This window comes from Taudactylus pleione, unplaced genomic scaffold, assembly GCF_031769625.1.
Source record: "Taudactylus pleione unplaced genomic scaffold, aTauple2 ptg000229l, whole genome shotgun sequence".
In the NCBI taxonomy this organism is placed as follows: domain Eukaryota; kingdom Metazoa; phylum Chordata; class Amphibia; order Anura; family Myobatrachidae; genus Taudactylus; species Taudactylus pleione.
Genome location: NW_028284631.1, coordinates 2892719 through 2919616, shown reverse-complemented (window position 1 = coordinate 2919616; position 26898 = coordinate 2892719). Strand labels below are relative to the sequence as shown.

At 45.9% G+C, this 26898-nt stretch overlaps 1 protein-coding gene across 1 annotated transcript in view; it reads left to right on the top strand.

The window, feature by feature from the left end:
• The window catches only part of ANO7 (anoctamin 7), a 202114-nt gene that overhangs the window by 157879 nt on the left and 17337 nt on the right, over positions 1-26898 (top strand). Inside the window, exons 18-19 of the mRNA XM_088479281.1 lie at positions 23469-23608; positions 25849-26054. Of these exons, the coding sequence (XP_088335407.1) occupies positions 23469-23608; positions 25849-26054 (346 nt within the window). The remainder of the gene's footprint in view (positions 1-23468; positions 23609-25848; positions 26055-26898) is intronic.

Sequence of the window (26898 nt, the reverse complement as noted above, 5' to 3'; positions counted from 1 at the left end):
CATCACCAGACACTGGGTTTCATCCCTGGTGATGATCTGCCAGGCCTCTACTGCAAATGTCTTCAGTTCCTGCTTGTTCTTGGGGCATTTTCCATCCCCGTCAGCCAAGACCTCCAAGCCTAGGGCCAAACAAGTCTTGGCTACTAGACGTCCACCTGCCAAGTCTGAGGATAAGCCTACATCCTGACGGGGCGGGCCTCTCCCTGAGGTTCCCAGGGTGGGAGGCCGACTTCTTTAATTCGTCCAAGTTTTGGTGTCAGACCACATCAGATGCCTGGGTAAGAGAAGTGGTCTCCCACGGAAATGCCCTATCCTTCCTAAGGCGAGCCCCCCTGCAGTTCTTTTGCACAGGACCTCCATCGGACCCAAGCAAGGCCCTGCTGCTCCAAAAATCCATTCAGCTCTTACTGAATTCAGCAGTCACAATGCCGGTACCCTACTCACAATGAGGCAAGGGCTATTATTCTACCCTGTTCCTGGTTCAGAAGTCCAACGGGTCTCATCGGCAAATCCTCAATCTCAAATATCTGAACAAGTTTATCAGGGTGCCCAGGTTTCGTATGGAAACCGTCTGCTCTATTATCCTAGCTATGGAGCCTGGGGATTTTATGGTGTCTCTGGACATTCAGGACGCTTACCTACATGTACCTATAGCGCCTTCTCATCAACAATATCTCTGGTTTGCTATCCTACAGCAGCATTACCAATTTCAGGCTCTATCGTTTAGCCTCTCAATGGCCCCTCGGGTCTTTACCAAAATCATGGCAGTTATGGCGGCCTATCTTTGTCGTCAAGTGATCAGACTACTCCCGTACTTAGACAACCTCTTGCTGTTGACCAGCTCCCCAGAGATTCTTCACCACCATCTGCAGGTAACAATTTCCTTCCTACACACGCACGGTTGGCTGATCAACTGGAAAAAGTCTTCCCTGACACCTTCTCAAAGAATGTTAATCTAGGAGCCCTCTTGGACTCTCACATTCAGAGAATATTCCTAACAATAGACAAGATCTCATTAATACAACACAGAGTGCGCAGACTGCTCTACAGTTGCCGAGTGTCAATTCATGATGCAATGAAGATATTGGGATCAATAGTGTCCACCTTCGACATGATGGAGTTCACTCAGTTTCACTCCAGGCCCCTAAAATGCCTGATCCTATCCAGGTGGAATGGGCTACCCCATCTACATCGATCCCAGACGATGGGCCTCCCCCTGGAGGTACACCTGTCCCTAGCCTGGTGGCTACAGACATTCCATTTAGACAAGGGTCGCCCCTTTTGGATCCCAGACTGGGCTCTCCTCACCACGGACGCAAGCCTCTGAGGGTGGGGCGCAGTGACCGGCCAGCACTTCTTCCAGGGCCGCTTGACCTCAGTCGAGGCAGGGTTGCCAATCAATGTCTTGGAACTTCGAGCCATCTACAGAGCTCTCACTCTGGCTCAGGATATTCTTCAGGGCAGGCCAGTACAAGTACAGTCCGACAACGCCATGGCAGTGGCTTATAACAATTACCAAGGAGGCACTCGAAGTCGGGTAGCAATGGTAGAAGTGTCCTACATTCACACATGGACCGAATGCCATCTCCCAGCCATCTCCACGGTATTCATCCCGGGAGTTCTCAATTGGGAAGCAGATTTCCTCAGCCGTCACGATGTGCATGCAGGAGAGTGGTCTCTACATCCAGAAGTCTTTCAGCTCCTGGTGGACAAATGGGGTCTGCCGGATGTGGATCTCATGGCCTCAAGACACAACAACAAACTTCCAGTACATGGAACCAGGACAAGGGACCCTGACACAGCCTTCATGGATGCATTGTCAGTGAAATGGACCTTCCATTTGGCATATCTATTTCCATCAATATCCCTGCTTCCTCGAGTTCTTCGAAAGTTCATACAGGAAGGGGGCACAGTTCTCTTGATAGATCCAGCTTGGCCCAGACACCATTTGTCAAAGTCTCTCCATAGACGTTCCTCTTCAACTTCCTATATGAGTAGACCTGTTGTCTAAGGGTCCATGTCTACATCCGGACCTAGCCCGTCTGTCTTTAGCGGCTTGGCACTTGAGACATCCCTCCTAACGGCTAAGGGATTTTCCAGCTAAGTGGTCCAGACCATGCTCAGAGCCCGTAAACTGGTCTCAGCCAGGATTTATCACAAAATATAGCATACATATTTCCAATTATGTGCTCAGAAAAACTATGACCCTCAAGTTTTTAAGGTGTCGAGAATTCTTGCCTTTCTTCAGGCTGGATTGGATCTAGGCCTCCGCCTAGCATCTCTGAGAGTCCAGGTCTCTGCTTTGTCCATCTGGTTCCAGCGCAGACTTGCTCCTATACCGGATGAGTACACCTTCCTGCAAGGTGTTCTATGTATACAGCCTCCCTTTGTCCATTTGTCCCTTCTGTGGCTCCATGGGATTTGGCAGTGGTGCTCCAAGCACTTCAGGAACCTCCATTCAAACCCCTGGAATCAGTGGATGTCAATTTCCTCACTGCGAAGACTCTGTTTCTTCTGGCTATTGCATCTGCCCATAGGGTATCGGATTTAGGGACGCCTTCATGTCACTCCCCCTTTTTAATCTTTCATCGGGACACAGCTGTTCTTAGAACACACACGGGCTTCCTTCCCAAGGTGGTTTCTCGATTCCACCTAAATGAGGAAATTGTGGTTCCGGCCTTTCAATCACCAGATCTTTCGGCAGATGAGACATCTTTGGATGTGGTCCATGCTCTGAAGATCTACATGAACCGTACTACTTCATCAGGAAATCGGACTCCTTCTTCATCCTATATGGATTCCAGAAGAAGGGATGGCTAGCTAACAAACAGACTCTGGCCACATGAATTCGCATGACTATCTCACAGGCTTACTGTGTCGGCTACAGAATCTGCTCATTCAACTTACTCTGTGGGTCCCTTGCTGGCAGACCGGCTTGGCGCCTCCGCTGAACAGCTATTGAAAGCGACCATCTGGTCTTCTGTCCACACCTTTCTTAGGTTTTATGCCCTTGAAACATTTGCCTCTCAGGATGCTTCCTTCGGGTGTAGGGTTCTCCCATAAGCTCAGGAGCGTTCCCGGTCTTGAACAACTGCTTTGGGACATCCCCATTGTCTCCATGTGGAGCCCTATGGACCCTGAAGAAGAAAAGGAGAGTTATGGTAAAACTTACCTTTGTTAACTCTCTTTCTTTCGAAGAACATGGGGTCCATAGGGCACCCGTCCTGACGCACCTGGCTTCTATGGGTTTCTTCTCTTGGTCACTTGTTTCCTTCCCTGTGTGCGAGTGTGATTCTTCAGTGTACCAGTCTTCCTTCTCTCCTCTCCTGCCTTGGAGGGATGTAGTCAGCATCCCAGCGTGCGGGATGCCGACGGTCTAAATACCGGCAACAAAATCCCTACAGGTTGGGATCCAGGCACCAGTATCCTGACCACCGACATCCCAAAGGTAAGTATCGGGTGTTAGGGGGAGGTTAGGGTTACGGTGCAGAGTTAGGGTTAGGCACTACGGGGAGAGTTAGGGTTAGGCACCCGGGGAGGGAGGATTAGGGTGCGGGGAGGGACTAGGTTAGGTTTAGGCACTAGGGGGGAGGTTAGGCTTTGCCACTAGGGGGGAGGTTAGGGTTAGGCACCAAGAAAGGAGGGTTAGGGTAGGGGCTAGGAAAACACTTAATGTTGCTCTTTATGGGTGTCGGGATTCTGTCTGTCGGGATGCTGCTGTTGGTATTCTGACCATGGACTTCGAAGAAAGAAAGTTAACAAAGGTAAGTTTTACCATAACTCTCCTTTTATAGCAGATTTATAATGTGCAGAGAGATTTAGATTTGGGAGAGGTGTGTCTTAGCACATATCAAAATTGCAATGTAAAAATAAAGCTGCCCAGCATTTGTGGCTACATGTAAGAGCAGCCAGTATTTACCCTGCGTGTAAAATACGTAAATATGTGTGCATCCTCTATATTGCAGCGTGGTTTGTCCATATACAAAGATACTTGCTTTCTTTGCTGTTTTCCCAACTAAGAATCAAGCCCTCAGGGAACAAAACATTAGCACAATCTTAATAAACAGAAGAGCAATCCATAATCCTGTCAGTCGGCCGCTGTTAGGGCTGGATGTAGCCTAGGCCATCTTGTAGCTTCTTCCAAAGGAACAACAAGTAGTGTCGTTCTCAAACTTTTATTATTGTTTGTAATTCCTTTGGACTAAAGAAAGAAAACGCCGCATGGATTAGTAATGTAATAAAGATGTGAATGAGGGCTTTGGGCAGGAGAGGAATAGCAGCTTCTGCAAATCAAAAAAGAGACTGATGTTGGGATAGATGCGAAATGTGCCTGAAAAAAAGATGCACTTTGCACAGCCCAGAGACATATTAGCCCAATGGGTAGAGAATGGCATGTATTACCAGTTTACTGCTACAGGCATATCAAAAGACCTTTTACTAGCAATATCAGTCTCTACTAAGATACCAATAAAAGGGGTGTCTTGCACGCTCCTCCCCACACCGTATGCCCAGGGCCGGATTAAGGCTTGTGGGGGCCCCAGGGCAATTTAGCTGTGGGGGCCCCATTCATACCACACAGAGCCAAGCCTACCCCCCCTTTCTCCCCCCTAAAACCCCACACAAAGACACCACTCACACATAAACAGTATACACACACTAACACATATATAAACATTAACACATACATACACAGTATGCACACCAACACATATGCAAAATATCACATACATACATATTGTACATACATACACACACTAAAACAGTACACTTACACTTGAAGCAGCAGCAGGTTGCAAAAGAACCCGGCACCTTCTCAATTCGTTAGGCGACGTCCCCCCCGTGATTGATGACGCGATTCGCGGGGATATGGGTGCGGGGCTTGCCGTATTGGCTCCGCCCCCAATGCGGCCAGCTGAGGCATCGGCGGGGGTCGGAGGGATTAATAACAGTGAAGCAGGCCCTCTCTCTCTTCATCGCCCTCCCCTCTTTGATTTTGAAGCATACACTAAGGGCCTTATTCAATTTGAGGCAAAAAGTCACAGTCCGGACTTTTCGCCATCATCGCCGTTTTTAGTAGGGATAAAGTATCGGGCGCGTGCCCGCTTATCCCCGTTTCCAATTAGGAATCATCGAAAACGGGACCCGGTGGAAAGGTAAGTATTGAAAAGTCTAGGCAATTTTTGGGAAATCATCCCGCCACCCCCCAAACGATGGTCTGACATGGGGGATCACTATGGGTACCCCCAAATTGGCCTGCTAAAGGTAATTTGGGTTTTTTAAATGCTCGCGGCAGGTGCTTTAATGCGCTTTTAAACAAGTGGTGAAGAATAGCATTTTGCATAATTTTTTGGGGAAAATAACTTGTCCCATCAAATTTGGGGTACATAAAAATGGGTGCAAGCATATCTGACTCTATTTTGCTAGTTTTTAACTTTGTTCCCCATCTTTTTTTTTTTTACACCCCATAACGAAACCCCTTTTTTTGGAGTGTCCTAGGCTACTTTTTTAATTTTTTATTGACAGATTATTTTTAGGGGACATTCCAAAGGATGCAGGCTTAATCCACAATTCTGCACTTTTTTTCGACACCTTGTGAACACCTTGAGCCACAGAGCTCCGAAACGTTGGATTCTTTTTGTGACACCATTTCATATATTTGATTAACATCAGTCTCCGAGTGCCGCAGTTTTTTGTTTTATATATTTATATATATATATATATATATATATATATATATATATATATATATATACTGTATATACACAGACACAGTATATATACATACAGTCAGGTGCATAAATATTGGGACATTGACAGAATTTTTATATTTTGGCCTCTGTTCACCACCACAATGGCTTTGAAATGAAACAAACAAGATGTGCTTTAACTGCAGACTTTCAGATTTAATTTGAGGGTAATTACATCCCAATCAGATGAACGGTGTAGGAATTACAACGGTTTCTATATGTGCCTCCCACTTTTTAAGGGGCCAAAAGTAATGGGACAAACTAAACAATCTTAAATCTAACTTTCACTTTTTAATACTTTGTTGCAAATCCTTTGCAGGAAATTACAGCCTGAAGTCTGGAACGCATAGACATCACCAGACACTGGGTTTCATCCCTGGTGATGATCTGCCAGGCCTCTACTGCAAATGTCTTCAGTTCCTGCTTGTTCTTGGGGAATTTTCCCTTCAGTTTTGTCTTCATCAAGTGAAATGCATGCTCAATCGGATTCAGGTCAGGGGATTGACTTGGCCATTGCATAACATTCCACTTTTTAGCCTTAAAAAACTCTTTGGTTGCTTTTGCAGTATGCCTTGGGTCATTGTCCATCTGCACTGTGAAGCATTTGACTGAATATGAGCATATAATACTGCCCGAAACACTTCAGAATTCATTCTGCTGCTTTTGTCAGCAGTCACATCATCAATAAATACAAGGGAACCAGTTCCATTGGCAGCCATACATGCCCACGCCATGACACTACCACCACCATGCTTCACTAATGAGGTGGTATGTTTTGGATCATGAGCAGTTCCTTTCCTTCTCCATACTCTTCTCCTCCCATCACTCTGGTACAAGTTGATCTTTGTCTCATCTGTCCATAGGATGTTGTTCCAGAACTGTAATGGCTTTTTTAGATGTTGTTTGGCAAACTCTAATCTGGTCTTCCTGTTTTTGAGGCTCACTAATGGTTTACATCTTGTGGTGAACCCTCTATATTCACTCTTGTGAAGTCTTCTCTTGATTGTTGACTTTGACACATATACACCTACCTCCTGGAGAGTGTTCTTGATTTGGCCAACTGTTGTGAAGGGGTTTTTCTTCAGCAGGGAAATAATTCTTCTGTCATCCACCACAGTTGTTTTCCGTGGTCTTCCGGGTCTTTAGGTGTTGCTGAGCTCTCCGGTGCGTTCTTTCTTTTTAAGAATGTTCCAAACAGTTGATTTGGCCACACCTAATGTTTTTGCTATCTCTCTGATGGGTTTGTTTAGATTTTTCAGCCTAATGATGGCTTGCTTCACTGATAGTGATAGCTCTTTGGATCTCATATTGAGAGTCGACAGCAACTGATTCCAAATGCAAATGTCACACCTAGATTCAACTCCAGACCTTTTACCTGCTTAATTGATAATGAAATAATGAGGGAATAGCCCACACCTGTCCATGAAATAGCTTTTGAGTTGATAGTCCCATTACTTTTGGCCCCTTAAAAAGTGGGAGGCACATATAGAAACCGTTGTAATTCCTACACCGTTCAACTGATTTGGATGTAATTACTCTCAAATTAAATCTGAAAGTCTGCAGTTAAAGCACATCTTGTTTGTTTAATTTCAAAGCCATTGTGGTGGTGAATAGAGGCCAAAATATGAAAATTCTGTCAATGTCCCCATATTTATGCACCTGACTGTATATATGTATACACACACACTATATACATATGCAGAGGGTAGTCCGGCACTCTGGTACTGTTGTGGAACAACTTGCTCCGATGCCACATCCAAAGATGCTGTATAGTAAATAATGGAAAACTGGCAGGCACTTAGAGAACTAGCAACAATAAAACACGCTCTACAGCAGCTCCATGATCATCAACGTTTCGGAGTGACCTCCTTTATCAAGACTGGATCGGTCATATATATATATATATGTATATATATATCTCAGGGGAGAGCGGGTTCGGATTTCTGAAATCCGAACCCCCCCCGATCCGAGTCCGATCCGAGTCAGGCTCGACTTTTCCCACCTGACTCGGATCTGAAATCGAGGCAAAACGTCATCATCCCGCCTTCCGGGTCTCGCGGGTTTTGGATCCTATATAAGGTACCCGCGTCGGCGCCATTTTCTCACTCGGCTGTGGACAGTGAAGAGGGAGGGTGGGAGTTAGGGCTGGCTGGGCTGTGTAGTGTAGTGTAGTGCAGAGTAGTGTTGCGCTGTGCTGCGCTGCGCTGTGCTGCTGTTGTCCATAGGGGCTGTGTCCACTACTTCAAAGTCCATAGGGGCTGGCTGTGTTGTGCTGTGCTGCTGTTGTTAATAGGGGCTGTGTCCACTACTTCAAAGTCCATAGGGGCTGGCTGGACTGTGTTGTGCAGTCAGTTGTCCATAGGGGCTGTGTCCACTCCAAAGTCCTGTGCAGTGTCCTAGTCCTAAAGGGGTGCTGTAGTGTTGTCCAGGGGGTGCTCTGTCCATCAGGGGTGCTCCCCCCAAGTGCTATAAAAAAAATATTTTTTCTGTGTTTGTGAATTGTGTGCGCAGTAGCCGCACGTGCATCAACAAAGTAGTGCCAAGCGTGCGCCTGTGTCATAAGTAAAGGGCCGGCTGGCTTGACCGTTACAGGGTGCTGTAACCCCCAAAGCACACTCCAGTCCAAACCAAATAAAAAAATATTTTCTGTGTTTGTGAATTGTGTGCGCAGTAGCCGCACGTGCATCAACAAAGTAGTGCCAAGCGTGCGCCTGTGTCATAAGTAAAGGGCCGGCTGGCTTGACCGTTAAAGGGTGGTGTATCCCCCAAAGTACACTCCAGTCCAAACCAAATAAAAAAATATTTTCTGTGTTTGTGAATTGTGTGCGCAGTAGCCGCACATGCATCAACAAAGTAGTGCCAAGTGTGAGCCTGTGTCATAAGTAAAGGGCCGGCTGGCTTGACCGTTAAAGGGTGGTGTAACCCCCAAAGTACACTCCAGTCCAAACCAAATAAAAAAATATTTTCTGTGTTTGTGAATTGTGTGCGCAGTAGCCACACGTGCATCAACAAAGTAGCGCCAAGTGTGAGCCTGTGTCATAAGTAAAGGGCCGGTTGGCTTGACCGTTAAAGGGTGCTGTAACCCCCAAAGTACACTCCAAACCAAATAAAAAATATTTTCTGTGTTTGTGAATTGTGTGCGCAGTAGCCGCACGTGCATCAACAAAGTAGTGCCAAGCGTGCGCCTGTGTCATAAGTAAAGGGCCGGCTGGCTTGACCGCTAAAGGGTGCTGTAACCCCCAAAGTACACTCCAGTCCAAACCAAATAAAAAAATATTTTCTGTGTTTGTGAATTGTGTGCGCAGTAGCCGCACGTGCATCAACAAAGTAGTGCCAAGCGTGCGCCTGTGTCATAAGTAAAGGGCCAGCTGGCTTGACCATTAAAGGGTGCTGTAACCCCCAAAGTACACTCCAAACCAAATAAAAAAATATTTTCTGTGTTTGTGAATTGTGTGCGCAGTAGCCGCACGTGCATCAACAAAGTAGTGCCAAGCGTGCGCCTGTGTCATAAGTAAAGGGCCAGCTGGCTTGACCGTTAAAGGGTGCTGTAACCCCCAAAGTACACTCCAAACCAAATAAAAAAATATTTTCTGTGTTTGTGAATTGTGTGCACTGCGGCTGCACATGCATCAACAACGGAGCAGTGCCAAGCGTGCGCCTGTGTCCCATAAGTAAAGAGCCGGCTGGCTCATTTCTTAAAGGGTGGTGTAACCCGCAAAGTGCACTACTCTCCAGCAAAAATAACAAAATATTTTCTGTGTTTGTGTGCGCCTTAGCCGCACGTATATATCAATATAACATAAATGGAGGACCAAACTTTCTCCGATAAAAATAAAATAGGGAAAGATCAAGAACCACTTCCTCCTAGTGCTGTTGCTGCTGCTGGGAGTTGTTCATCATCCCAGAGAGGAAGTAGGAACACCACTACTTTTACTAAACAATTGACCCTCCAACAGTCCCTAGCGATGAGGATGAAGTACGACAGCAGTCATCCTGAAGCAAAACGTATAACTGAGGCCTTGACTGCTATGTTGGTGTTAGACGTGCGTCCGGTATCCGCCATTAGTGCAGTGGGATTTAGACAATTGATGGAGGTAGTGTGTCCCCGGTTCCAAATCCCGTCTAGATTCCACCTGCATCCTCAAAGCAGCAGCGACAAGCGTGCGTCTGTCTGTTAAAGGGTGGTGTAACCCTCAAAGTGCGCTCCACAAACAATAAAAAAATTCTTCTTTTTTTTTCTGTCTTTGTGAATTGTGTGGGCTGTAGCCGCACTTGCATCCTCAAAGCAGCAGCGACAAGCGTGCGTCTGTCTGTTAAAGGGTGGTGTAACCCTCAAAGTGCTCCAAAAAAAAAACAACTATTTTTTTTATGTGTTTGTGACTTGTGTGCGATGTAGCCACATGTGCATCAACACAGTAGTAGCGCCAAGCGTGCGCCTGTGTCATAAGTCAAGGGCCCGTTTGGACATCTGGTCCGGACTGAAGGACGTGCCAACAATTTCTGACAAGTCTACTGTCACTGCATATGATACTGTCCTCAAAGCAGCAGCGACAAGCGTGCGTCTGTCTGTTAAAGGGTGGTGTAACCCTCAAAGTGCGCTCCACAAACAATAAAAATATTCTTTTTTTTTCTGTCTTTGTGAAATGTGTGGGCTGTAGCCGCACCTGCATCCTTAAAGCAGCAGCGACAAGCGTGCGTCTGTCTGTTAGAGGGTGGTGTAACCCTCAAAGTGTGCTCCACAAACAATAAAAATATTCTTCTTTTTTTTTCTGTCTTTGTGAATTGTGTGGGCTGTAGCCACACTTGCATCCTCAAAGCAGCAGCGACAAGCGTGCGTCTGTCTGTTAAAGGGTGGTGTAACCCTCAAAGTGCTCCAAAAAATAAAAAACTATTTTTTTTATGTGTTTGTGACTTGTGTGCGATGTAGCCGCACGTGCATCCTTAAAGCAGCAGCGACAAGCGTGCGTCTGTCTGTTAAAGGATTACATCGGTGACAGCATCCAAGTAGGCATGTCAGACAGTCCGTACCTGTACTGGCAGGAAAAAGAAGCAATTTGGAGGTCCCTGTACAAACTGGCTCTATTTTATCTAAGTTGCCCCCCCTCCAGTGTGTACTCCGAAAGAGTGTTTAGTGCAGCCGGGAACCTTGTCAGCGAAAGGCGTAGGAGGTTGCTTCCACAAAATGTGGAGAAGATGATGTTCATAAAATTAATTATCAACTCTTCCAGGGAGACCAGCCTCCAGAAGGTACAGAGGGACCTGTGGTTGTGGATTCCAGCAGGGACGAATTAATACTCTGTGAGGATGAGGATGTACACAACACTGAAGAGGGTGAGGAATCGGTGGATGAGGAGGATGAGGACGACATCTTGCCTCCGTAGAGCCAGTTTGTGCAGGGACAGATTAATTGCCAGCTTGTTTTGTGGGGGCCCAAACGAACCAATCATTTCAGCCACAGTCGTGTGGCAGACCCTGGCGCTGAAATGTTTGGTTTGTTAAAGTGTGCATGTCCTGTTTATACAACATAAGGGTGGGTGGGAGGGCCCAAGGACAATTCCATATTGCACCTCTTTTTTTTCTTTGAATTATGTACTGTTTGGGGCCTAGTTTTTCAAACTGCCATCCTGTCTGCCACTGCAGTGTCACTCCTAGATGGACCACGTGTTTGTGCCGCCCACTCGTATCTCTTAGCATAGTCATCCAGCTACCTCGGTGCAACCTTTTGGATATAAAAACACTATTGTGAGGTGTGAGGTGTTCAGAATAGACTGGAAATGAGTGTAAATTAAGGTTATTGAGGTTAATAATAGCATAGGAGCAGAAAAACACACAAATTCTGTGATTTTAGCTGTTTTTATGCTTTTTTAATAAAAAATACATATCCAAAATACAAAACCCAGAACCCAAAACACGGAAGGGTGGTTTTGGCAAAACCAATCCAGATCCAAAACACGAAGAAAGATCCAGATCCAAAACCAAAACACAAAACACGAAAAGTGGCCGGTGCACACCCCTAATATATATACAGTCAGGTGCATAAATATTGGGACATTGACAGACTTTTCATATTTTGGCCTCTATTCACCATCACAATGGCTTTGAAATGAAACAAACAAGATGGGCTTTAACTGCAGACTTTCAGATTTAATTTGAGGGTAATTACATCCAAATCAGGTGAACGGTGTAGGAATTACAATGGTTTCTATATGTGCCTCCCACTTTTTAAGGGGCCAAAAGTAATGGGACTATCAACTCAAAAGCTATTTCATGGACAGGTGTGGGCTATTCCCTCGTTATTTCATTATCAATTAAGCATGTAAAAGGTCTGGAGTTGATTCTAGGTGTGACATTTGCATTTGGAATCAGTTGCTGTCGACTCTCAATATGAGATCCAAAGAGCTATCACTATCAGTAAAGCAAGCCATCATTAGGCTGAAATATCAAAACAAACCCATCAGAGAGATAGCAAAAACATTAGGTGTGGCCAAATCAACTGTTTGGAACATTCTTAAAAAGAAAGAACGCACCGGAGAGCTCAGCAACACCAAAAGACCCGGAAGACCACGGAAAACAACTGTGGTGGATGACAGAAGAATTATTTCCCTGCTGAAGAAAATCCCCTTCACAACAGTTGGCCAAATCAAGAACACTCTCCAGGAGGTAGGTGTATATGTGTCAAAGTCAACAATCAAGAGAAGACTTCACAAGAGTGAATATAGAGGGTTCACCACAAGATGTAAACCATTGGTGAGTCTCAAAAACAGGAAGACCAGATTAGAGTTTGCCAAACAACATCTAAAAAAGCCATTACAGTTCTGGAACAACATCCTATGGACAGATGAGACAAAGATCAACTTGTACCAGAGTGATGGGAAGAGAAGAGTATGGATAAGGAAAGGAACTGCTCATGATCCAAAACATACCACCTCAACAGTGAAGCATGGTGGGGGTAGTATCATGGTGTGGGCATGTATGGCTGCCAATGGAACTGGTCCCCTTGTATTTATTGATGATATGACTGCTGACAAAAGCAGCAGAATGAATTCTGAAGTGTTTCGGGCAATATTATATGCTCATATTCAGTCAAATGCTTCAGAACTCATTGGACGGCGCTTCACAGTGCAGATGGACAATGACCCGAAGCATACTGCAAAAGCAACCAAAGAGTTTTTTAAGGCTAAAAAGTGGAATGTTATGCAATGGCCAAGTCAATCCCCTGACCTGAATCCGATTGAGCATGCATTTCACTTGATGAAGACAAAACTGAAGGGAAAATGCCACAAGAACAAGCAGGAACTGAAGACATTTGCAGTAGAGGCCTGGCAGAGCATCACTAGGGATGAAATCCAGCGTCTGATAATGTCTATTCGTTCCAGACTTCAGGCTGTAATTGCCTGCAAAGGATTTGCAACAAAGTATTAAAGGGAAAGTTAGATTTAGGATTGTTTAGTTTGTCCCATTACTTTTGGCCACTTAAAACGTGGGAGGCACATATAGAAATCGTTGTAATTCCTACACCGTTCACCTGATTTGGATGTAATTACCCTCAAATTAAATCTGAAAGTCTGCAGTTAAAGCACATCTTGTTTGTTTCATTTCAAACCATTGTGGTGGTGAATAGAGGCCAAAATATGAAAATTCTGTCAATGTCCCAATATTTATGCACCTGACTGAATATATAACACAGTATAAATATATTTTTAGAATATTTAATAATTTAATATTATGTATAGATATGCATACATATCAATACATAAACTATTACTATACAGCAGCAGCCTGGCCAGAGGGACTGAAAAGCATCTTACCTTGGGGGACTCAAAAGATCACACCCTGCAGACAGTGCTGCTGCTGTCACGGTGTCACCAGCCTTCATGGAGGAGCTGTGAGCCTGTGACTGAGGCTGTGGGGCAGCCTATGCTGGTGGTGGTCGGTGCACAACCTGGGACAGGCTGCGTGAGGGCGCGGTGCGGTGGTGGGCGGCACCTATGTGACGTCTTACGTAGTGACGTCACATGACATGCAGGCGACGCTGCTGCCAATTCTCTGTTAGCAGCGCTGGGAGGGCTAGAGAAGCCCAGCCCTCCAATGCGCTGCCATTATGTTTACGCACTGCTCCGGTGTCACAGCCGCGGCCGGTGGAGGGGGGGTTATGCGCGCCCGGGGGGGGGGGGGGCGTGGTCGGCCCTCAGGCTGCTGTAGGAGGAAAGAGAAAATCCTTTCTACAGCAGCACACACACACACATCAGAGGGCTGTGGGCCTTTTCTGATGGTAGGCCTGGAGCTGTAGCTCCATCAGCCCCATTATTAATCCGGCCCTGTCTCTCTCTCCATTAGACAGCTGATGCAGCAGCACTAACTGTGCTGCTGCATGCAGTCTGTCGAACAGCGCGGCTCCAGAGCCACTACCCGGGACCAGGTGCCACTCGACCTTGTGTGGGGGCCCCTCTGTGTGTGGGGGCCCATGGACGACCGCCCCTGTCGCCCCCTCCCCCCTTAATCTGGCCCTGCATATGCCCCCAATGTAAAAATACCTTTGGAAAACACGCCTCAAATAAAAACTTCACCACAATTAGCAATAATTTTATATCTTTCTCATTATACTTTACTACAGCTTTTTTCTTCTCCACTTATACCTCTTTTCCACCAAAAACCCGGGTCCAACCTGGGTTTTCAGATATGGTTCTATCACAGGTCAGACACCGGGTTGCGCCGTTTACACTGCACCATTACCCACGTGCATCTTGGGTCCGACCCTGGTAGCTACAGTACCTGGGTTGGATTGACCTGGGTTATTTTTCAGGGCCCTTTTACACTGTGCTGGGACCCGGGTAGACCCAGCAATAACCTGGGTTTTAGCTCTGGTGTAAAAAGGGTATCACACTCCTCACACACCCACAAAGTGACAGTAGCTGGCTGTCTGTGTCTATGGTGTCAGGTGAGTGTTGCTCCTGTAAAAGCACCATTAATTGAATATGAATAGAACAGCTTCTGATCTGTTTCGATGATGTCAATTGAATGGCGCTTTCTATAACAAATAGAGTAGCATGAGTGAATAAATATGAATAGAATAGCTTCTATTCATTCAACAGTGGTTTCAATAGAAACCGCCGACAAATAGAACACGTCACAATGGATTGTCATTTAGAAACTGCCAGGGATCGACTGGGGTTTTAGTTTAGACACCAAAATCGCCATTTAGTAAATACTACTAACCAGGCTTGCCTGCCCTCCCGATTTGGTCGGGAGCCTCCCGAAAATCGGGTGCTGCTCTCGACCCCCCGGAAAGGCTGATAAGCCTCCCGACTACAATTAGAAACCCCCCACAGCGGGGGGCCCGATGACGCGATTCTTGCTAAATCACACCATGGTGGCTCCGCCCCCCACTTCACAATGTCTTTATTTTCAGCAATGTGAAGAGGGGGCGGGGCCACGAAGATGCGATCATGCGGTCACTCCCCTTGCCCCACCCCCATGCAGAGTCAGTGCCCGGCCACGCCCCCCGCTGTGTGCAGGCATTCAGCTCCCTCCCGGAAGGACGGAGCTGAATTTTGGCAACTATGCTTTTAACTAGACCTGAAAACCGTTGTCAATCCACTGCGATTTTGGAATTACATCAAACCAGCTGCTTAGTAAATTTAACCCACATGTTCTCAATCTCGGTCCCCGGGACCCCAAACAGTGCATGTTTTCCAGGTCTCCTCACAGTTACAATTGAATAATTAGCTCCACCTGTGGATCTTTTAAAATGTGTCAGTGAGTAATGACTACACCTGTGCAGCTTCTGGGTGACCTAGAAAACGTGACCTGTGTTGGTCCTGAGGACAGAGTTTGAGAACCACTGATTTAGCCTATAGTCCAGTGGCGTAACTAGGGGGGGTCGGGCAGGATGCGTGCCCTGGGCACCATGGGACCGGCGGCCAGGGGGGGCGCCGCCGGCCATGGTCTGGCCCGCCCTAGTTAGCCACCAGTGTAGCGCCGACCGTAGTGAGTGCGGTCAGCGCTACACATTTACACAGGACCAGCGCTAGGCTTCCAGCGCCGGTCCTGTGGTGCACAGCTGAGCCCGTTCCCTCCCCCTGAGCGCTTGCCCAATAGCGCTAGGAGGCCAGCTCAGGCTGTGCATAACACACGCATCGCCACCAGCGCTGGAGGCGATGCGTGTGTTAAACAGCAGCCAATGAGAGTCAGATAGACCTGCAGCACCCACTGCAAGAGCCGGGCTTCCGTCCGGCTCCTGCAGTGGGTAATGGGACAGACATCATGACATCATGACGTCTCCCCCATAATGCTGAGCGCGCCAGCCCAGGAGGTCTGGCGGGCGGCGGCGGCGGGAGCGGTGTCGCAGTCCGGAGCAGCAGGGTGGATTCAGGTAAGTATATTTTTATTTTTTATTTTTTTTAAACCTGTCTGCACTACTGGGGGCACAACGGGGGAGGGGGGTGGCTACTACTGGGAGGACCTCTACTGGGGGTGGGGGCACAACGGGGGAGGGGTGGCTACTACTGGGGGCACCATTATTGGGAGGACTTCTACTGGGGGGGCTACTACTGGGGGCACTTAATCGGGAGGGGGAACCTCTACTGGGGACAACTACTTGGGGGGGGAACTACCACTGGGGGCATTATAAAAGGGGCCTACTACTAGAGGCACTGCACTGGGGGGACCACTTCTGGGGGCAATAATAGGAAGGGCCACTACAGGGGGCACTGGATAGGGGGGATCACTACTGGGTGCCTGCATAAGGGGGACCACTACTGGGAAAACTGCATGGGGGGACTACTGCTGGGGGCACTATATAAAGGGCACTGCATGGGGGGGACTACTACTGGGGACACTATATAAAGGGCACTGCATAAGGGGATACCGCTACTGGGCGCACTGCATTGTGGGAACTGCTACTGGGGGCATTGCATAAGGGGGAACACTACATGGGGCACTGCATTTGGGGGGCCACTACTGGGGGTACTGAGTAAGGGGAACTAATTGGGGGCTGTATAAGAGGGACCACTACTGGGGATACTGTATAAGGGGCACTACTATGGGCCTGCATGAGAGGGACCACAACTGCATACTGGGGGTACTACTGGGGTTAAGGTGCATATGGATAGGAATGTTCAGCGTGAAAATAAAGGGGTGTGTCATGTTGACACACCCCATTTTTAAGTGACCACGCAGTGCGCGCCTTCGGTGCGCGCACATCGGGAGGGGTGGGTAGGCTCCCTTTTCAAATTTGCCCTGGGCTCCAAATACCCTAGTTACGCCACTGCTATAGTCTTTATACTTTAGGCACACTTTAAGCAAGGAGTTACACCTTAATTACATAATTACAATTAATGTGTTTACCAGTGATAGCACAAAGTGGAAATCTAATGCTGGGTACACACTGGCAGATTTACTGGCCGATCAATTGATCGGCCAATATATCGGGTGCCCGTTAGTCAGTGTGTACCAGCGATATGTCTGTGAACAACTTTATTCACAGACATATTGCGTTGGCTGCGCTGCACAGCTGATGGCAGATATGTCTGCAGATATATTGGGGCATCGTGCTGTGAGTATGGGCGGCCAGCCGCCCGCCCATACACTTGCAGTGGCAGCTGCAAAGAGGGGGTCGCGGCACGCCCCCATCCAGCGGGACCCATCCCCCAACAACACACAGATGATGGTTGCTCAGTGTATATGAACAACCATCATCTGCAGATATATCTGTTTAGTGTGTACCCAGTCAAAGGAAGTTGGTATAATCTTATCAAGACATCTCAATTGATGCTGAGTCGGCCAAATCTCTGCCGGATTTCACATTGCGTAAAATTTGTTGAAACCGGGCAGTAATTGAGTGTCAACACGCAAGAGAGCGGTCACCTGGGAGTGTCATGGACGTGTTGCTAAGGCTTCTTGCGATTTTGAGTCACGCATATGGAGAATTGAAGGGGTGTGGCCACAAATAGGCCACGCTCCCTACCCGCCGTCAGGCCGGCCCGACACGCTGCAGCATGCACATGATGGTCATTCAGTGTGTATGAACGACCATCATCTGCAGATATATCTACAGATCACTCCATCTGCAGATATATCGCTATAGTGTGTACCCACCTTACGAATCAGAGGGCAAAATTTACTAAGCGGCGGTTTGACGGCGGTTTCTATTCTATTCTAAACCCCAGTGGGGTCTATAATGTGTTTTGATGGCAGTTTTGCAGCGGTTTTGGACTTAGTAAATCTGCAGGTAGCAAAACCGCCGCCAATCTGCAGTCAAAACACATTTTAGAATAGAACAGGGCTGTCATTTAGAAACCACTGCAAAACTGCCACCAAACCCCCGGGGTTTAGAATAGATTAGAAATCCCCACCAAACCGCCAAGGGTATAGAATAGAATAGAAACTGCCGTCAAACTACCGCTTAGTAAATTTTGCCCAGACCCTCTATTAGGGGAATTTAACTAGATCTGTCTAAAACCATATTCGAATTTCTTGTAGAGACCTTGGGAAGTCCAAAAATAAGACTACTGAATTATATGCTCATTTTACAGATAATTAGCAGTTTCCTTTAAGTGCCTTTTAACTTATAATTATATTCAAGCACATTGAGAAAAATAAATGCGAAGTGATGTGATCATGTGCACATCAGCTGGCCTAAATAATAGCATTTACTTGTTTTTATGGAACCATTTTACTGGGAAATAATCATTAAAACCAACAAAATATCAACATTAATAGAAAAGAAATAAGAAATAAAGTGCAATATGATTGTTGTTATCGCTAATCTCTTGTATTCATGATTATTGTGTGTTCATTATTTGCACTTTATTCACTTTGATCTCACACGTTTATTCAGTGATTTTATTAAACATACCCTCTTGAACAGTAGAGAGTTGATTGTTATAAAGCCACCATTGATTCTTCTCTGATACAACCTATTATAGGGAAAGTCTATCCTCAAGTTGTTAGACTAGAGCAGTAAAGGGATATTGGTCTAGGCGTTATTATTGTGAGATTGCTAACAAGGTAAATTTGGGAGAGTATCTCAATAGTGTAGTTACAATAAATGAGTCTCTTTGTTACAGCAATCCTATACATATGAATTACTAACTTCCAGTAAAGGGAAGAATTACACATGGAACGGAGTAGCTGCCCTGGATTAGTAGGTCACAGCTATATAATTAAATGGTCTGAGGTGGTTCTTAGTCAGATTGGCTGCTGCTGAGTACAGTACATGGATTATTGAGTGCAGTGAGGCAGGTTCTCATCTGCCTCACTCCCTTTTCTCCACTACGAATTTCAGGAGACAAGTGTTCTCTTTCCCTGCAATACAATTGGCCGCCATTTGCATGTGATTGTGGGAACCTCTGATTTTATTCTCTGCTATTGATATTAGTGCAAATGTGATCTTCTGGGCTTGCTATTGTATTCCCGAGGAGGACTATCCTGCAGTTAGGTACTTACCTGATACGCTTTGTTTACTGGATCCATTTGCCTCAAGGTCTGCACTCAACCTTCCCCTCTCTTCCATTATCTCTATGGTACTGGATTACTTGCTGCTACTACTCTCCTGGTGTATTCTACCTGCATGTACTTACCTGATATTGGACCTGATTCAGACCTGCACGCAAGCAAGCAAACGGCCGCTCGTCGCAGACAAGGGCCCTGATTCAGAATCGGACGCTCTGACAGAGCGCTCGCTCTGAATCAGGGCCGTCCTTCTCTTTTTTTAGAGCGGCCTCCTGGCCGCTCGCATAGCTGTGGGTTATCACTCACAGCTATAGCGAGCGGCCAAAAAGATGGTCACGATGGTCAAGACCATCGGGCTTGCGACGAGACCCTTGTGGTAGGGTCTCGTTGCCGCAAGCCCTGGAGTGCTTTTGGCTCTATCAGAGCCAAAAGCACTCCCACTGACATCACTTGTGATATCAGTGGGGCTGGCCCCAGACGGTAGGCGTTCCCATGGGAACGCCTCCGTCTGGGCAGCCACGCTCCCGGCATGCCCACCAAAGGGGGCATGCTGTCACTCAACATCCACAGCACGCCCCCTTTGTAGCGAGACCCGGAGCGACGGCTTGTCCATCGCTATCCGGGTCTCACGCATGCGCATGACAGAGCCACCTCCATCGTGCGCATGCGCACTTGGCCAACATCAACCCGCTTGCGAGCGCTCATCTCCGAGTCTCGCACCAAAGGGGGCGAGCTGTCGATGTTGAGTGACAGCTCGCCCCCTTTGGTGGGCGGGCCAGGGGGGTAGCTGCCCAAACGGAGGCATTCCCATGAGAACGTCTGCCATTTGGGGGCGGCCCCACTGACATCACAAGTGATGTCAGTGGAGAGTTTCCGGCTCTGTTTGAGCCGAAAGCTCTCTGGGGCTTGCGATAAACAAGACCCTACCAGAAGGGTCTCGTCGCAAGCACGATGGTCGCGATGGTCTTAACCATCGCGACCATCATGGCCATTCGCTATAGCTGTGCGTGGTCACCCACAGCATTGTGCCGCTCCAAAAAAAAAAAAGCTCGGCCCTGATTCAGAGCGAGCGCTCTGTCAGAGCGAGCGGCTTTGAATCAGGCCCACTGTTGTTACTATGGAGCACTTTTTGCAGGCTATTACTGACTCAGGAAAATGTATAATGGATTGCATGGCAGACGTACATGTTGATCTGTTCCTTCAAGAAACAGAAAATAAGGGACCGCAGTTAGTGAGACTGAGAAATATAGTTCCAACTTGTAGGATAATAGTGCACCTGTTTCTGGCTATCTAATCACCTTAGAGTCCCAGATGACAGCTTGCCAGCAAAAGCTTACTCATTTGGAGGGCCGTCTCCACCGGAATAATATCAGACTGGTTGGCCTACCTAAAAGGAGGAGGGCACTAACCTTGAACAATTCTTGGAATCCTGGCTAATAAAAGTATTTGGCTGTGACGCATTTACCCCACAGTTTTCTGTTGAGCGAGCCTATCGTATACTGACTCGGCCCCTTTCCACCAGGGCCTTCTCCAAGGACATTCATTGCCAAGATTCTCCACTACAGGGATTGTAATGATGTGCTTCATCTTGTCAGAACCAAGGGTCAGCAGGTAGTGGTCTTCCAAAACTTTTCTTCTGATGTCTAGAAGTCTAGATACCAATTTCTTCAAGTGCAAAGACGATCCCGGGACTGACAACTTCCTTACACTATGCTATTTCCTGCCTGCTTGACAGTCATCTCGGGTAGCTGTACCCACTTCTTTGATTCAGGTTCCTGGTCATAATGAGTCCTCAGACTGATGTCCATTCCCACAAGTATCACTTATAAACAGCGGTGACTACTACCTTTTTACTACGGGGGGCTGCAGTCCAATCCCTCTGCGGTGGCAGCACACAGTCCATATTCAATTTGCATGTGCATAAAAGGGACAGTTAAAAAAAAACAAAAAAACCCAGCATCAGTTGCAGCCCCAAGAAGCTGAATAAGGCTGCCATAATAAAAGCAGAAGCGGTTTCCCAGTGGATGCGCTTTCTGATAATGACAGTCTGGACGTGCAGTACCACAGGGAGAAACCACCTCCCCCTGGGACTGCCTGTTTGACGTGTGATTAACAGAAAACACTTCCAATAGGAAGTCACTGTTGCTAATTCACATACGGGAGGACTGGGGGATTACAGGGGAGCAATGGATTTTATTGGGGAAGATGCAGCTCCTCGGTACAATCCACCACTGCTTATATATGTTTTACTTTTGCAATTTGACATATGACTGCTTTTTTCTATGTGCACTTTTCTCTCCGTGTTCTTTTCTCATCAGTCATTTTCTCTGTTTATTTGCTCTGCAATGTGATTGCTGCCCATGTTCTTGGAATCTGTTTTTAGATGACTATGTTAGTTTATTTAGTGGAGGTGTTTCTATAGTGTAGTTCTTAGGCCTACAATTGATGTGTTACTACTGGGCTGATAGCGTCATGAGTCCTAGGGTACACGGGAATAGTTGCTCCCCGTTTTAGTAACCTTAGCTGTAACACTGGGTTAATAATTTGTTTTGTTAGCTGCGTATACCCCACCCTCCCTTTAATTCCAAAGTCCTTTCAAAGCGTTGTGCATTTCTCACTCATTTTCCTAATGGGCTCATTATATATATATATATATATATATATATATATATATATGTATATATATATATATATATATATATATATTGGAGATGGAGAGGAAATTAATCTGGTAGATGCCTGACGACAGTGGCACCCTGATGCTCACTGCTAATCCTGTTTCTCTATGTTTTATCACACCTTCTCCAGGATAAGTATTGTCTTAGTTGCAGGGATTTGTTGGGCCCCCAACAGAATTGTAAAAGGCTCACCTGTTCCCATGTTGTTGGACATTTTTATGAATGTTAAAATTCAAGCAAAATTCTTAACTCTTCATTTAAATAAAGTGATTCCTGAAATTATTCGCCCCGACCAGAATGGTTTTATGTCTGGGTGGTCAACTGCTGTTTATCTCCGGCCTCTTTATACCTATATACAACTTGCTAGTGAGGGAATGGAAGATATCTTGATTGTGTTCCTGGATGCTGCCAAGGTATTTGACTCTATGGAATGGCCATTTTTGTGGGAATTGTTATTTAGCCTCCACGTGGGGCCTGGGTTTCTAGCGTGTGTCGTTACTTTACTCCTGTTCTAAATGGTTTTGTATCGGGTTCCATTACACTTGGTAGCAGCACCAGACAGGGGTGCCTATTGTCCCCTTTACTGCTTGCCATTGACATGAAGCCATAAGCCTGTGCGATCATGGCTTCCCCTGTGATTTCTGAACTCATGGTCTCTGGTCACGAGGAGCGAATGGCTCTGTTCACTGATGTTGTTATTTTTGTCTTGCGTGGAGTACTCCCTACCATTTCTATTGGCTATGGTGGACCTTTTTGGCTTTTTTCCCTGCTATTAGGATAAATCCATAGTTTTTCCTCTCCTTTCTACCATTTCTAGACCGGTCTCCTATGCTTCTCCCCTATGTTGGTTTATGCATTTCCAATACTTGGGTAATCACTCATTCTCCAGATGAACATGCGACTTTGAATCTGCAGCCCCAGATTGAGTATTTGAAGCTTAAGTCTCATGTCTGGCAACGGCTTCCCTTCTTGGTTACAAGCCAAGTGAATTTGGTAAAGATGGTTATTCAGCACAAGTTCCTATATGTTGTGCCACTTTCTCCAGCCTATCTTCCTCATCCCCGCTTTTCCACAATTATCCGTTATGTGACTTTGTTACCCTTCTGGCTGGGTTTGGTCAATCCTACTGTCTCTCATGAGAGGTTTATGTATCTCAAACGACAATGCCCCATAGAATTTGTTAGAGTCTAGGTCCTGTGGCAATATTCTAGGTACGCTTTGGATTCACAATCCCCCACACTTTAGATATCTCTCTCTGTTCCGATGCTTCCATCTGCTTCCTTTTTTATGCATGTTTTGATCTATGCAATCACTGCACTGGTATTTTTCTCCATTCCTAATGTATATCGGTTGTCTGATTGTATCCCCTGATGTTTGTTCTCCTGCAATGCTCTCACTCTCCACATTTTCTGTGTTTGTGCCTCAGACTGTCATCACTGTCTGTGCTGATATTTTTTCTGTTATTTTCTTGCTTGTTTTTTTATGCAAAAAGTCAATAAAAATACTTAATTTAAAAAAATATATATCTATTAATCAGATAAAAATATTGTCTTTTTCTATTTACACATTTTCTTATTCTTATCACATATAGGAAGCTGTCTCTCTGGTGGCACAACAAAATCTCCACTGCTATGGCTGATAAGAAAAGTGATACAAACAGAGAGAAACCATGGGAAAGAGATTATAAATTAATCCCTTATGGAGGACTGTTTGATGAGTACCTAGAGATGGGTGAGAAACATAGTCATTAAGTTGCTAAAAAAAAAGCATCAGTAAAGTGCTATTCTGATAATTTCAAACTAAATGTAAAAAAGCAAACAAAACAACACAGAACAAAAAAAAAAAAACTTACATTTTCAATTATGCTGTTCAAATTCTGTTTGAAGGAGAGTCTACAGATACCACCTTCTAGAGCAGGGATGGGAACCTTTTTTCTGCCGAGGGCCATTTTAATATATTTAACATTATTTGCGTTTCCAGAACAGGCCCCGCCCCCTCCGTGTGATGTCACATGGGCGGGGCCACAATCGCCGGTGATTACAGCAATGCCCAGAGCATCCTGAGGATGCTTCTGGGAGCTGTAAGGGCAGCAGTGTGATTCTGGCTGCAGGCTGCCATTCTAGGCACCCTGCTAGCCAGATTGGGCTAGCAGAAAGAAGCTCAGAGGGCCAGACCAAATGATTCCCGGGCCCGAGGTTCCCCATCCCAGTTCTAGAGTGATCATTCTCTTTACTAATGTATAACTCAGGTACAACAGATATCCTTCTTTCTGTTGGTGTAAAGGTTAGCAGCAAAGGTGGGACTACACCTCTTGCTGCTTGCACAGCAACTAAAACAAGAATTTCTGTACAGCCGCCAAAGCTTACACCATTATAGGGGGATGAAGTCATAAGGTCGGTATTCACAATGTTGACAATCATAATGTCAATAACTAGTGTCTACCTTTCTTATGTTGACATTGTTGAAATGTCAAAAAACATCCTCAGAATGTTGACATGTACTGTACAGTAAGTCACTGTTCTCTTACTTTGCTGATTTGTAAGGAGGTGCGGAACCCTTGTGGCGCCATAAAAATAAAGGATAATAATAAAGTAATATCCTGACATTAGAGTTAGGCTGCAGTACGGGAGGGTTGGCGCTGAGGATAGACAATGGTTAGGCGTGGGGGGGGGTATTAGGGTTACACACTAGGAGAAGGGATATAATTTTTACCAGAACCACTGTTCCATCAGAGGTCTGCACCAGAACTGCTCCACACATGACCAGCGGGATCCAGAAGACTCCTCCTCAGGGATGGGTCATCTAAGTTTGTATTATGTTGACATTTCAGCAGTGTCCATATGGTGAATGTCGAATAATGAATGTGAACCTTACATACACCATTATAGAACACCCCTGCTTAGTTTTGGATCTGTCTACAAGATGTCAGGGACATTATATATACGAGGTCTGTCTAAAAGGTTAGGTGAATGGTCTGATATATCTGTATGCAACGCTTGCAACAAGGTCGCAACAAGTTCTGCTTCAAATAAAATAAATCGGCAAGACGCACGAAATGTTGGTGAAAGTGTACGGGCAGGATGCTGTGAGTAGAAAATGTGTGTACGATTGGTTTGCACGCTTTCGCAGTGGCAAGGAATCGGTGGAAGACGAGCTCCATTGCTAAAGTGTTTGCCTACTGAGATGTTTAATTGCTCACATTGGAAGCCATACTCAGACGGACAATCTGCACCTAGAATAGGACTGCTGCAAATTTCGCTTGTGGGACCGATGGTGGCATTTAAAGATGCACCAAGCATGATTGCAGTGTCTGGAGATGCTCAAAGCGGGTGTCTCAGTCCTTGCACATTCATACGCATGGATGTACAGCAGGGAAGGGCTTGTAGTGGTATCGGCATAAAGCAGCATTGGTGCGGCTGGTAAAAGATGCACACACAATCCTACTCTGAATCAGGACCTAAATGTCTTCTACATATGGTTATCAGAATTTTTATCAGACATGATCTTTGCAAAAAAGAGAAGAAAGGATAAACCAACAAATTAAAACTGGAGATAGAAGCGTATTTTGATTGCCCCTAGAGATAGGTAGCCCATTAAAGTAAATAAAAAATTGTTAATACGTTTATTTAAAAAGGAAAAAAAAAAAACACATATACAGTACAGCTTCCATAACAGACTCCTGAAAGCTCCTTAGAAAACCGCTCCTTTACTTTACCCGGATCCCACATAAAGGAAGCAGGCTTACAGTATACAGCTACCCATCAACACAGAGACTGCAACTCAACCCCAGTCTTGCAAGAGTCATTCCCAAGTATCCAGCAACATGACATTAGGCATGAAAACAAATAGTAACGAGTGAGAATAGTGAAGTTTGTGTAGACTCAGAGAAAGTTTTCAAATAAATGAAATTAGATTATTTGATTGTTATTGCAGCCTGTTTTTATAATTTTCTCACTCTGCATTTTATTCAGTCATCCAGTATGGGTTTGTCACCATCTTCGTGGCCGCCTGCCCATTGGCTCCTCTTTTTGCTATGCTTAATAACTGGATTGAGGTGCGCCTAGATGCGCATAAATTTATCTGCGAGTATCGGCGCCCTGTGGCTCTTCGTGCCCAAGGCATTGGAATATGGATGTCCATCCTAAAGGCCATTACCTGCATTGCTGTCATCGGGAATGTAAGTGTTATTCAGGAACATTGCTTTTGGTCCCTAACCAACATGTAACAATTTATGAGAGGGTTTAATTCTGGAAAATATTAATTTGTATTCAATTTGGGGGAGTGGTTGTTCCTTGGGGGGTATAATGGGTGATAGTGCTGCAATAAGGCACTAGTGACAACCAAACTTGCTGGTCTCTAATCCTCCCACTCTGTACCCGTCTACTGGAACATTAGCAATGTCTGCGGTAGGGTCAGGTCAACCACAACTTGTGCATGTGGGTCCAGTGGTTCCTGATGTTATCGATGTTTTCGCTGTCTTGTGAGAACGTAAGTGAAGGGAAGTAGGAGGCATTATGTAGTGTTGGGTGTTTACTTATTGTGCTGCGGTTACATTGCTTATGCGGTCATTAGCATATTTTCACATCGACAGGCTGCCTGTCGCAATGCAGCTTTGCGACTGGGTCTGAATCAGGCCCTTACACACATTGTAGAAAGCATGCCTTGTGCTGTGGGAAGAAGGGGTTTCCATGTTCATATTGGCACATGTCCTGGTGTTTATGCAGAATGGACTTGGCATTGGCTTAGCTCCATAAAAACTCAGATATTGGCATTCTCAAACTTTTTTCCAATGAAAACTATTCATGAGGCTTTTTTAAGGGGTTCTACATATCCAACCTCTGTATGTGGGTTGGGTATGGGATCCCGACGGTCAAAATCCAGATGGATTTTGTTTTTTTAATCCAATCTTAACCCTCCCCTTAAACCACGCCTCCTGCAGCCTAACCCTCCCCCTAGTGCCTAACCCTAACACTTACCGTCAGTATCTGTCGATATTGTGACCGTCGAGATGCCGCTGTCGG